Source organism: Pan paniscus, chromosome 2 (genome assembly GCF_029289425.2).
Source record: "Pan paniscus chromosome 2, NHGRI_mPanPan1-v2.0_pri, whole genome shotgun sequence".
NCBI classification, from domain to species: domain Eukaryota; kingdom Metazoa; phylum Chordata; class Mammalia; order Primates; family Hominidae; genus Pan; species Pan paniscus.
The window spans coordinates 154,856,331-154,869,969 of NC_085926.1; the positions used below are offsets into that span (position 1 = coordinate 154,856,331).

General features: G+C 35.4%; 1 protein-coding gene across 7 annotated transcripts in view; it reads left to right on the forward strand.

Annotated features, from left to right (window-relative positions):
• LEKR1 (leucine, glutamate and lysine rich 1) overlaps positions 1-13,639 on the forward strand; it is a 219,317-nt gene that overhangs the window by 115,699 nt on the left and 89,979 nt on the right. For all 7 annotated transcript variants that reach the window (XM_055110616.2, XM_003830645.3, XM_063602993.1 and 4 more), the window contains exon 6: positions 2,890-3,075. In XM_055110616.2, coding sequence (XP_054966591.1) covers positions 2,890-3,075 — 186 coding nt within the window. The remainder of the gene's footprint in view (positions 1-2,889; positions 3,076-13,639) is intronic.

A 13,639-nucleotide genomic window follows, 5' to 3' on the forward strand; every position in this document is an offset into this window, starting at 1 on the left:
TGAGTAGCAGGTATGAGTAAAATATTTCCTATTCTAGCAAATGAATATCACTTTATGTAATTGATATTTTTTAAAATGAAGTTTTTATAGATGAAATTTTTTTAAACAAGAGCATACTTATTTTAATAAAATTTTGGGAAAAATATCTTTACCAAGGAAAAATACTTATCAGGTGAATTCCACTCCCAACACAACTGTTGACTGAATAGTTGTTGAACTTTTAAAATTCAAATCTAGAATTAGGCTTAGAAATGTAGTCCACATTTTTCACAAAATTTATGAAATTAGGGATAGAATTGATCAATTATTTTATTCAATTAAAAATGTTTCTTTTGGATATGTGTTTTAACTGCCTATCCTACTCTGACATTTAAAAATGTGGAGCTCAAAATGCCTGCCTCTGAAATGAAGGCTGAGATAAACACATATTCAGGATCTTCAACTAGTGGTATATTAAAAACGATTTAGAAGCTTTGCTCAGCAATGCCTTTACTAATTTATTCGGCATTTATTGAGCTCTTGTTAATCCTAAGACATCATGGTAGAAATTATGGGGGAAATAGAAATGAATAAGATACTATCTATGGCCTGAAATAACTTATAGTCCAATAGTAGGTCACATGTATGCTTGTGATCAGTGCAATACAAATGATGTAAATTGCTGTGAGTTCCAGGAAGATGAAGATCACATCCAGATCAGGTCCAAAAAGATTTCTGCACAGAGGTAACATTTGAGCCATGATAGCTGAATATATGAGGATAGGAGGACCTTCTTCATGGGATGGTGCTGAGACAGGAAAGGTTCAAGGTGGATACAATGACCAGTATAGGTTGACCTTGTGGGGATCTTAATTTCTGAACCCCAAATCGGGACACATGTCTTACAAGTATGGAATTGTTTAATGGCAAGGGTAGAATTGAATCTTTGACACCAGGATTGCCATAGGCAAAGGAGTGTTTATTTTGCAAAAGGTAAGTTAATTCATCTCCATTGAGTTTACTTTTTCCTAACTCCATGTTAGGGATGTTATAGCTTCTGTTAGTTTTGAAATCTTGATGTACTTTTCCATGTCTTAGAATATATTTTACAAATAAATTTGTATTGCAGATTTTTATTCTTTAAATGTTAGATAGAAAGTCACATTGACATGAGTAGTTATTTTAGAGTATAGTGTATGCTAACAGAGCCTGCTAACCTGAGCAGTGTCGTTTTGGCATATGATAAATAGGTGACACCACGTGTGTGGTGCTGTGCAGTGTCATTTTGACTTAAACATAGATATCGTTTTGGTATGTTATAGTTTATTCAGCCTTAAGAAGCCACCTTTTTGGCTACAAAAATACCCAGAAAGACTTTTTAGGTACGTAGGGAAACTGTAACCTCCTTATTTTCTTTAACTCCATTCTTTAAAAAATTTTATGTACTGTGTGTTAGTAGTTTTCCTCACCCAAATTGGTGCATAGTCATAAGTTTTTAGCAGCATATAGCTATTTTGAGGAAAAAAAATCCCACATAAAATAATCATTGGACTATATTAGAATCCCACTTATTTGGATCCTGCAATTTATTTCTCTAGGTTTTCCATTTTGAGCAGAAACTAAACATAGAGAAAGTGCCAGACCCCTTGTGCTTATTCCCCAGGTCTATCACAAATGCCACTTTTTCTCCCAGACATGCTTTCTACCCCATTTTGCTTTTCTCTCCTTGTACTACCTTCGTGATCCTCCTCATCACGATCCCTTAAAACATGCTCTTTTTCCTGTGCTCTGTTCTAGCTCTCTGCTTTACTTCTCCTATAACCATTTGCTGGCCAAATTACCTCTACTGCATGTCTGTCCTATGTATCTCTACTTGTGGTCTTCACTGGCCCACATGATTGCTGTTCTGCTGTGGTGGCACCAAGAGCAATAAACGAAACCAACCACTTTTGACATCTCGTCACATGTTGAACCTATCACAAAGTCCTGGATGGGCTAACCAAAGAAGGGAACTCCAAGTGAAATGTCTGAAAAAGCAGACTGTCCAAATTTTCATCTAAATCACATGCTCATCAATTCAATTAATTGTGATTGTACAAATTTCATAGCATTTATTTTATCTTTGTTGAGTGTGTGTTCATGTGTTTTAATGATAGTTTAAGGCAATAGTGCAGAAAAGACTGATGAACAGGGAGCTTATTAATTATTCAAGGATAATATGCTCCATGCATTTCTCATGAAATTGTATAAAATTAGCATATTTAAATCTAAGTAGAGCTATAAAGATTTTTATTAAACAATCTAAATAGAATAATGACATGATTATTATGAATTCTGGTCTTATTGGGGGGGATACAGTACTATTAAAATCATTAAGATATTATTAACTAATGCTTTCTTCCCCTAAATTTATTAGTTTTAGACACTACATCCTTCTGTCCACTCTACTCCTAAAATCTTTCTTCATAATTTGTAGAGAATGTATTCTAGTTAACCCCTTAGAAATGCCACCCAACCAGCTCATGCTAGAACATTTAAATTTACTTTTCTGAATCATGTTGCCTAAAAAAAAAATCATTTCAATAAAACCTATAACATTACACAGATCTTATATTATTCATTTATGTAAGTATTTAAAAAGCAGGCTGTATTACCACTTAATACAATTTAAAAGCTAAAAAAAATACTGTTAAAAGATTTCATGCATCATGTAGCAATAAAACTTTTTTTTATCGTTTTCAGACTGACTACTGAATTTAAATTTAACTTTTTAGTTAGATGTCATTATAATCTCAGAAATGTCATCTTGCCTTTCAACTATTAATTTTCTAAAAGAAACTAATCAATCTTTAGAGAAATGTTTTATGATTCAATTATTGGCTATTTGTAAACTTTGAATTCTTCTTACAGAAATAGACATACTGAATAAAAGTTTGACAGTGTCCCAGAGAAATAAAGTATGCCTTGAAAAGGAAATGAAAAATCTGAAATTGTTGTCAGATGCAGCCATATTGAGATCTCAGCAGATTCGGACATCTAGACAACAGGAAGTAAACTTGCAAACCAGATGCTATGATTTGCAAAAAGAAGTACTAGGTAAAGAAAAGTCTTTTGCTGTTTTTGGTGACTAGTTATATAAGTACATGAATAAATGTTTACATTTTTACTTATAATTACAACAAAATCTTGTTTTAATTATTTTGAGTTGCAAATATGCCTAATTATTAGTATCACTATGGTGATAACTGTGTCTGTGGTCAATACTTGCTGTCATCATTTCCAGTTTTGCCATTTAGTGTGGTAAGACTTAAGTGAATATATAAAAGACATTTCAACTGCAACGTAAGATTTCAGAAAAATAAGGCGAAATTTACTTTGGTATATCTGTGCTCTTCTATGTTTCCTTGTAAAGGTGAATCCAGAATTGCAGGCAGTCTTTCATTTTTCCAAATGAAAAAATTTAAAGTGTTTGAAGCATCTTGGGCAAGGTTTTAAAGTTTGTCTCCACCTCAGAGGAATGAGTGTCTTGACAGTAAATGTAAAGAGTTTGTAATTTTCCCTGAAGATAGTAAGGGATCAATAAAATAGGTAATCAGAAGAATGATATCACAAAAGCAGAATTTTAGACAAATTAATCTGTTAGTAATGAATAGAGGTGTTTCAAACATCAAGACACTGGAGTCAAATAGCCATTTTGAAAATATCTTTGCCAGTATCCCAATCCCAAGACTAACCATAAGAAGCTGAAGTAGGGAAGGGAACTCACATTTTTTTAAGTCCTAAGTGTGCTAGACACTTTATGTGAATTATTTCTATCTGTTCTCATAACGACCATGAAAAGCTGGTATAATTATCCTATCTTACAGAGGAGAGAACCAAGGCCCACAAAGTATCATGACTGGTACTACGTTCCTAGTAAATGGCAGAGAGTAAAAGCAAAACCGGTTGGACTTCAATGCTCATGCTTGTCCCACTGTGTCTATTTAGGCTTCTCCGTGGCCCAGTGGGAAGGGTGAGATAGAATCAGGGTTGAGGTGACTACCTAAGACCAGGGAGATGAACATCTGTCTGAGTAAACACAGAAGAGAAGGAAGTCAGAAAGGGCTCTGAACCTCCTGTGTTTGGGAGTCTTTAATGATGGGAGCATACCACAGACTACAGAAATCTGGAGAGAAGCTAGTGTTGAAAGAGAAGATAACAAGTCATCATATTAACTTTATAGCAGTATGCAACAGATAAAAATTTTAAAATCAGATAAAATTTTAAATAATCATATATTTTTATTTTCTTTCCTGAGAACTACCTATTCATAGATTCTGGAAATTTTCTATTGCATTATTGGAATTTTTCTTGATAATTTTATAGCAAATTTTATACAGTATAAATATTATATTCTACATTCGATTTTTTTCAAATGCATAATTTATCTATTGACTTTTTATGGTAAATTTTACCATATCGAAGTTTTTTGTTTTGGTATAATCAATAATTATCTTTTATTGTTTCTGGGTAGTCTTATTAAAGTAGTCCCATTCCTAGATAGTACATACAGTATCCTGGGTTTTGTTTCCCAAGTGAGTCATTAATACATATAGAATTTATTTTGATTTTATTTAAAAAATTTAGTCAGCTGTTTGAAATTTTTTGTTTTTAATTTTTGTGGGTACATAGTAGGGGTATATATTTATAGGATACATGAGATATTTTGGTACAGGCATACAATGTATAATAATTATGTCACGGTAAATGAGGTGTCCTGCCTCAAGCATTTGTCCTTTCTTTGTTTTACATACAATTAATTTATACTCTTTTAGTTATTTTTAAATGTACAATATTATTGTTGACTGTGGTTACCCTGTTGTGTTATCAAATACTAACTTTTATTCATCCTGTCTAACCATATATTTGTACCCATTAACCATCCCCACTTTCCATCCCTTCAGCCCTGCCCCATCACCCTTCCCACACTCTGGTAACCACCATTCTATTCTCTATTGCCAGAAGTTCAACTGTTTTAATTTTTTGTAGTTTCTACAAATAAATATGCAAAATTTGTCTTTCTCTGGCTGGCTTATTTCATTTAACATAATGACCTCCAGTTTCATCTGTGTTGTTGCAAATGATTGTATCTCATTCTTTTTATGGCTGAATAGTATTCCATTGTGTATATTTACCCCATTTTCTTTATGTGTTCATTTGTTGATGGACATTTGGGTTACTTCCAAATCTTGGCTATTGTGAATAGTGCTGCAATAAACATGGGAGTGTAGATATCTCTTCAATATACTGATTTCCTTTCTTTCAGTATTGTAACTACCAGTGAGATTCCTGGACCATATGGTAGTTCTATGTCTAGTTTTTTGAGGAACCTCCAAAGTGTTCTCCATATTGATTATACAAATTTATATTACCACCAACAGTGTTCAAGGGTTCGCTTTTCTCTATAACTTTGCCAGAATTTCTATTTTCTGTCATTTGGATAAAAACCATTTTAACTGAGGTGAGATTATATCTCAGTATAGTTTTGATTTGCATTTCTCTGATGATCAGTGATGTTGAACACCTTTCCATATACCTGTTTGCCATTTGTTTGTCTGCTTTTGAGAAATGTCTATTTAGATCTTTTGCCCATTTGTTTAAATCAGGTTATTAAATTTTTTCCTATAGAGTTGTTTGAGCTGCTTGTGTATTCTGGTTATTAATCCCTTGTCAGATGGATAGTTTGCAAATATTTTCTCCCATTTTGTGGGTTGTCTCTTGACTTTGTTGATGGTTTCCTTTGCTGTGCAGGAGGTTTTTAACTTGATGTGATCCCTGCAGAATGTTTTTAACTTGATGTGATCCCATTTGTCCATTTTTGCTTTGGCTGCCTGCGCTTGTGGGGTATTACTCAAGAAACTTTTGCCTAGTCCAATGTCCTGGAGGGTTTCCCTAATGTTTTCTTTTAGTAGTTTCATAGTTTGAGGTCTTAGATTTAAATATTTAATCCACTGTGATTTGATTCTTGTATATGGTGAGAGATAGGGATCTAGTTTTATTCATCTGCATATGGATATCCTGTTTTACCAGGAGCATTTACTGAAGAGACTGTCCTCCCCCAACCTATGTTCTTGGCACTTTTGTCAAAAATTAGTTCACTGTAGATGCATGACATTGTTTCTATGTTTTCTGTTCTGTTCCATTGGTCTCTGTGTCTGTTTTTATGTCAGTACCCAGTTGTTTTGTTTACTATAGCTCTGTAGTATAATTTGAAGTCAGGTAATGTGATTTCTCCAGTTTTGTTATTTTTGTTCAGTATAGCTTTGACTATTCTGGGTCTTTTGTGATTCCATCTAAATTTTAGGATTATTTTTGTTATTTCTGTGAAGAATGACATTGGTATTTTGATAGTGATTGCATTGTATCTGTAGATTGCTTTGGGTAGTATGGGCATTTTAATAATATTGATTTTTCCAATCTATGAACTTGGAATATCTTTCCATTTTTTTGTTTCCTTTTCAATTTCTTTCATCAATGTTTTCATTTTGGAGAACTTTTACTTCTTTGGTTAGGTTTATTCCTAGATATTTTATTTTATTTGTAGCTATTGTAAATAGGATGATTTTCTTGATTTCTTTTTCAGATTGTTCACTGTTGTCATATAGAAATGCTGCTGATTTTTGTATGTTGATTCTGTATCCTGCAACTGTACTGAATTAGTTTATCAGTTCTAATAGTTTTTATGGAGTCTTTAGGTTTTTCTAAATATAAGATTATATCATCTGCAAACAAGGATAATTTGACTTCTTCCTTTCCAGTTTGGATGCCTTTTATTTCCTTATCTTGTCTGATTGCTCTAGCTAGGATTTTCAGCACTGTGTTGAATAATGGTGGTGAAAGTGGGCATCCTTGTTGTGTTCCAGACTTAGAGGAAAGGCTTTTAATTTTTCCCTGCTCAGTATGATACTAAATGTGGACCTCTTATATATGGCTTTTATTATGTTGAGATATGTTCCTTCTATACCCAGTTTTTTCAGGGTTCTTATCACGATGGCATGTTGAATTATATCAAACGTTTTTTCAGAATCAACTGAAACGATCCTATGATTTTTGTCCTTCATTCTGTTAATATAATGTATCACACTGATTTGCATATGTTGGACCATCCTTGCTTCCCTTTTATTATTGGCCTGTTCAGGTTTTGGATTTCTTCATTGGTCAGTCTTGGTAGATTGTATATATCTAGGAATTTATTCATTTCTTCTAGGTTTTCAAATTTATTGGCATATAGTTGCTCATAGTAGCCTCTAATGATCCTTTGAATTTCTGCAGTATCAGTTGTAATGTCTCCTTTTTCATGTCTGATTGTATTTATCTGGGTCTTCTCTTTTTTTTTCTTTATTAGTTGGGTTAAAGGTTTGTTAATTTTATCTTTTCAGGAGACCAACTTTTCATTTTGTTGATCTTTTGTATTGTTTTCTTCAGTCTCAATTTCATTTATTTTTGCTCTGATCTTTATTTCTTTTCTTCTAATTTTGGACTTGGTTTTCTCTTGCTTTAAGATGCATTGTTATGTTAATTTGAAGCTTTCTACTTTTTTGATGTAAGTGCTTATTGCTATAGACTTTCTTCTTGTACTGCTTTTGCTGGATCCCATAGGTTTTGCTATGTTGTGTTTACATTTTAATTTGTTTCAAGAAATTTTAAAATTTACTTCCTTATTTCTTCATTGACCCACTGGCTATTCAGGAACATATTGTTTAATTTTTCACGTTTGTATGGTTTCTAAAATACCTCTTGTTCCTATCTAGTTTTATTCCATTTTGGTCAGAGAAGATACTTGATATTATTTCAATTGTTTTGAAGGTTTTAAGACTTTTTTTGAGGCCTTACATGGTCTATCCTTGAAAATGATTCATGCGCTGAGAAGAATGTGTGTTCTGTAGCCATTGGATGAAATGTTTGTTAAAATTCTATTAGGTCCATTTGTTCTACACTTCAGATTAACTCTGATGTTTCTTTGTTGTTTCTATCTGGGAGACCTGTGCAATGCTGAAAGCGGGGTGTTGAAGTCTCCAGCTATTATTGTACTAGAGTCTATCTCCCTTTTTAGCTCTTGTAATATTTGCTTTATATATGTGGGTACTCCAGTCTTGGGTGCATACATATTTACAATTACTACATCATTGTGCTGAATCAACCCCTTTATCATTATGCAATGACTTCTTTGTCTCTTTTTATAGTTTTTGTTTTGAAATCTATTTTGTATGGTATAAATATAATATTTTGTGGGGTTTTTTTTGTTTGTGTCCATTTGCATGGAATTTTTTTCCATCCCTTTACTTTCAGTTTATTGTGTCTTTATAGGTGAAGTGTGTTTCTTGTAGACAACAAATCATAGGGTCTTATTTTTTAATTCATTTAGTTATTCTGTCTTTCAATTGAGGGTTTAGTCTGTTTACATTCAATGTTATTATTGATAAGTAAGGACTTACTCCTGCCACTTTATTTGTTTTCTGGTCTTCTCTCTCTTCCTTCCTTCCTTTATCTCTTCCTTTTGGTGAAGGTGATTTCCTCAGGTGGTATGTTAACTTCTTGCTTTTTATTTTTTGTGTATCTGTTGTATGTTTTTTGGTTTGAGGTTTACCACGAAGCTTGCAAATAATATCTTATAACCCATTCTTTCTTCTGCTTGATCAATTCTGCTTTTAGTAGACTCTGATGAATTCTTTAGTATGTCAAATGCATTTTTAACTAAAGAATTTCTACTTGATTCTCTTTAGTTATTTCAGTATCTTTGTTAAATTTTATCTGATAGAATCCTGAATTCATTCTCTGTTATCTTGGATTTTATTGAGCTGCCTCAAAACAGCTATTTTGAATTATCTGTCTGAAAGGTCACATATCTCTGTCTTTCTAGGATTGATCCCTGGTGCTTTACTTAGTTCATTTGATGAGGTCATGTTTTCCTGGATGATCTTGACATTTGTTGGTGTCTGGGTATTGGAGTTAGGTATTTATTGTAGCCTTCACAGTGTGGCCTTGTTTGTATCCATATTTCTTAGGAAGACTTTCTAGGTATTTGAAGAGACTTGGGTGTTATGATCTAAATCTTTGGTCATTGCAGCCATACCTGCTTTAGAGGGCACCATCTGCCCAGTAATACTGTGGCTCTTGCAGACTTGTAGATATACCACTTTGGTGGTCTTGGGTAAGATCCAATAATTCCCGGGATTGCCTGACAGAGACTCTTGTTCTCTTTCCTTACCTTTCCCCAAACAGAGTGTTTCTGTCTGTGCTAAAGCTTCCTGGAGCTGGGGAGGGGGTGATTCGAGTACCCCTGTGGCCACCACCACTGGAACTGTGCTGGGTCAGACCTAAAGCCAGCATAGCACTTCATTTGGGTCTCGCTCAAGGCCTACAGTGACCACTGCCTGGCTACTGATGATGTTCACTGAAGACCCCAGGGCTCTATAATCAGCAGATGGCTAATTCAGTCAGGTTTATGCTCTTCCCTTTAGGGCAGTGAGTTCCCTCTGGCCCTGGGCAGGTCTGGGGATGCTATACAGGAGCCAGGGCCTGGAGTCAGGAAGCTTAGGAATCTACCTGGTGTTCTATCCTACTATAGCTGAGCTGACATCCAAGCCACAAGACTAAGTCCTTTCCACTCTTCCTTCTCCTTTCCTCAAGAAGAGGAATGTCTCCCCACGGCCACCACTGCCCCGGCCACAACAAGTACTGCCTAACTACCACCACTGTTCACTCAAGGCCCAAGGGCTCTTCATTCAGCTTGTGGTGAATGCTGCCAGTCCTCAGTCTCTCCCTTCAGGGCCATGGGCTCTTCTCTGGCACAGAGAGGGTCCAGAAATTCTGTTCAGGAGCTAAGGCCTAGAATCAGGGACCTCAGAAGCTTGCTTGGTGCTCTACACCACTGCGGCCAAGCTGGTACTCTAGCTAAAAAATAAGGTCCCCTTTCTCTTCTCTTCCCTCTCTTTTCCTCAAGCAGGAATGGTCTCTTCCCATAGCCACCAATGCTGGAAATGTGCTGCATCACACCTGAAACTAACATAGTTCTGAGTCTCACCCAAGGCCTGTGTCAAGAACTGTATGGTTACCACTGTATTGCTACCATGGCTGACTATTCAGTTCTTAGTCAGCAGGTGATAAATTCTGTCAGAAATGGTTCCTTCCCTTCAAGGCACTGTTACCTTCTGGCCCAGGGTGTGTTTAGAAATGTTGTCCAGGAGCTAGAGCCTGAAAAGGGGGTCTTGGGATTCTGCCTTGTGCCCTATTCTACTGTGGCTGAGCTAGTATCAAAGTTGCAAGACAAAGTCCTGTTTACTCTCCTCTCTCCTCTCCTCAAGCAGAGTAAAGGAGTCTCTTCCAGAGCTGTGAGCTGCATTGCCTGGGGTTTGGGGAGGGGTGATGCAAGCACTCCCTTGGATGCCTCAGGTCACTAGGTCACATGAACCCCAAGTTCACTGGCTGCAAGTCCAGCACAGCACCAGGACTTGCCCAGGAATTGCAGTTCCTGTGTCCCAGACTGCCTTTCCAGTTTACTTAGGACCTCAGAGCCCTTTAGCCAGTAGTGGTGGAGCCTGCTGGAACTCAGGTACCTGCCACTGGGATGGACAATTTGCCTCTGGCTAGGGCTGGTCCAAATGCTCCCTCTGTGAACACTGTCTGAATTCTGCCCCTGGTTGCTTTCTGCTGTGACAGAGCAGCACTGAGTTACGATGAAAAGTCCCACAGTCACTGCACTCTTCCTCCCCAAAAGACACAGATTCTCTCTCTGTGCTACTGGTCTGCTGCCAAAGGATGGGGGGAGGGGTAGCACTGGAAATTCAAGACTGTCTTTCCTACCCTCTTCAGTGCTTCTTTTCTCAATAGGATGTTAAAACCAAGTATTATGATTGCTGATCTGATTTTGTTTCTTATGAAGGTGCCTTTTGTGTGTGGATAGCTGTTCAATTTTGTTGTTCCTGCAGGGCGGGTGATTGCTGGAGGCTTCTCTTTGGCCTTCTTGCTCCCCCTCCCCTCTAGAGTTTATCTTTAATATGGTGCAAGATATAGTGGTCCAGATTTACTCTTTTCCAATTGTATCAGTATTATGTATTAAATAATTTATCCTTTTCTCACTATATAGAACTACTATCTGTTGTATGTTAAAATTTTAATATATACAGATGCTCCTTTACTTACAGAGGGGTTATGTACCAATAAACCCATCCTAACTTGAAAATATTGTAAGTAAAAAAATGCATTTAATGCTGGCAACACAGCAGACGATCCCACCTTACCATGATTCAACTTACAAATTTTTGACTTTACTGTGGCATTAAAGCAATACGCATTCAATAGAAACCAGAACCCCGTCGTAATTGGTAAGGAGCCTCTCAACTTATGATGGGGTTACATCCTGACAAACCCATCATAAAGTCAAAAAATCATATTGAACCATAAGTCAGGAACTGTCTGTACTAGCAACTATTACTATATTCTGTCTTCTGTTCCACTAATTTATTTGATGCCCCATTAATATTACATTGATTTGAATATGACTTATTAGCATATTCTTTCAGGTGCTAAGCCCTTTCTGTCTCCACCATTCTTACTTTTTAAATACATATTTGCAGACAGTTAGTCTTTCATTTTAACTTTAATATAATTTTATTTACCTCTAATCCACAGGCTCCAAGAATTACCTAGTAAAAGTTTTTCTCTCTCTACTCATTACATCTTTCCCACATATTCAAAGGAAGTTATTCTTCCACATAAACTTTAAGATGATTTCATTCACCTCTAATGCCAACAAGGATTCTAATTTGAATTGCATTATATTTATAAACTAAGTTTTAGAGAATTAAAAATTTTGGTAATATTGTCTTTTGAATATTGTAAGTCTTTTCATTCAAAAATATGGTATGCTCTTTCATTTTTAATGCTATTATATGTTCTTTAATAAGATGTAATAGTTTTACTTAAATATGTTTCTTTGCCATTCTTGTTAAATTTGTTACTGTCAGTTTTGCCTCTACCATAAATAGACTATTTTTCCTATTTCAATTTTTGTTGATAGAGTAGACAAAAGCTATTTATTTTTATATATTTGTTTTATATCCATGCACCTCACAAAATTCTCATATTAATTCTACAGTAGACATTTTTTATTAGTGACTCTTGGGCCTACAACTTCCCAAAAGAGTTCATCTATTTTTTCCCAGTGTTTATATCTGTTATTTTATTTTCTTGTCTCCTTCATATCTTATTAAATTCATCTGAAGCTCTGACACTCTGTTAAATAATAATGCTGACAGTGAACGTTCAATCTGTCATTGATGGGCACTTAGGTTGATTCCATGTCTTTGCTATTGTGAATAGTGCTGCTATAAACATTTGCATGCATGTGTCTTTGTGGTAGAATGCTTTATATTCCTCTGGGTATATACCCAATTATGGGATTACTGGGTCGAATGGTAGTTCTGCTTTTAGCTCCTTGAGGAATTGCCATATGGCTTTCCACAATGTTGAACTAATTTACACTCCCAGCAACAGTGTATAAGTGTGTCCTTTTCTCTGCAACCTCACCAGCATCTGTTACTGTTTGACTTTTTAATAATAGCCATTCTGACTGGTGTGAGGTGATATCTCATTGGCACTTGATTTGCATTTCTGTAATAATCAGTGATAGTGAACTTTTTTTCCTATTTGGCCACATGTATGTCTTCTTTTGAGAAGTGTCTGTTCATGATCTTTGCCCACTTTTTAATGGGCTTGTTTGGGGTTTTTTCTTGTAAATTTAGGGTACTTATAGATCCTTGATAATAGACCTTTGTCTGCTGCATAGTTTGCAAATTTTGTCTCCCATTCTGTAAGTTGTCTGTTTACTCTGTCGATAGTTTCTTTTGGTGTGCAGAAGTTCTTAAGTTTAATTAGATCCCATTTGTCAGTTTTTGCCTTTGTTGCAATTGCTTATGGTGTCTTTGTTACTAAATCTTTGCCCATTCCTGTGTCCAGAATGGTAATTCCCTAGGTTGTCTTCCAGGGTTTTTATAGTTTTGGGTTTTACATTCAAGTCTTTAATACATCTTGAGTTGATTTCTATATATGGTATAAGGAAGGGGTCTAGTTTCAGTATTCTGCATATGGCTAGCCAGTTATCCCAGCACCGTTTACTGAATACGGAGTCTTTTTCCATTGCTTGTTTTTGTCAGCTTTATCAAAGATCAGATTGTTGTAGGTTTGCGTTTTTATTTCTGTGCTCTCTATTCTGGTCCATTGGTCTGTGTGCCTGTTTTCATACCAGTACCATGCTGTTCTTTTGGCTTCAATATTTACTAGCTGTGTTGTTTTGCATAAGTTAAACTCCTCTGGGCCTTAGTTTCTTTATTTACAAAATGGGTATAATAACAGTCCCGACCTTCTAGGGTTTTCACAAGGATTTTACAAGAATTCTCAAGTAGAGAATTGTATTTTACTTCATATTTCAAAGGAACATTTAGTAAGACTTGATCACATACTCAGCATAAAGAAAAGCTGTTTGTTTCAGTTTACTCACATTTAGTTAAAAATTGTTACATCAGTTTTCATAATAGAAATAGGCCTTTATTTCTTTATTTTAATATCTTTGTCAGATTGTGGTTACAGGTCACTGTGGCCTTGTAGAATGAGTTGGGAAATA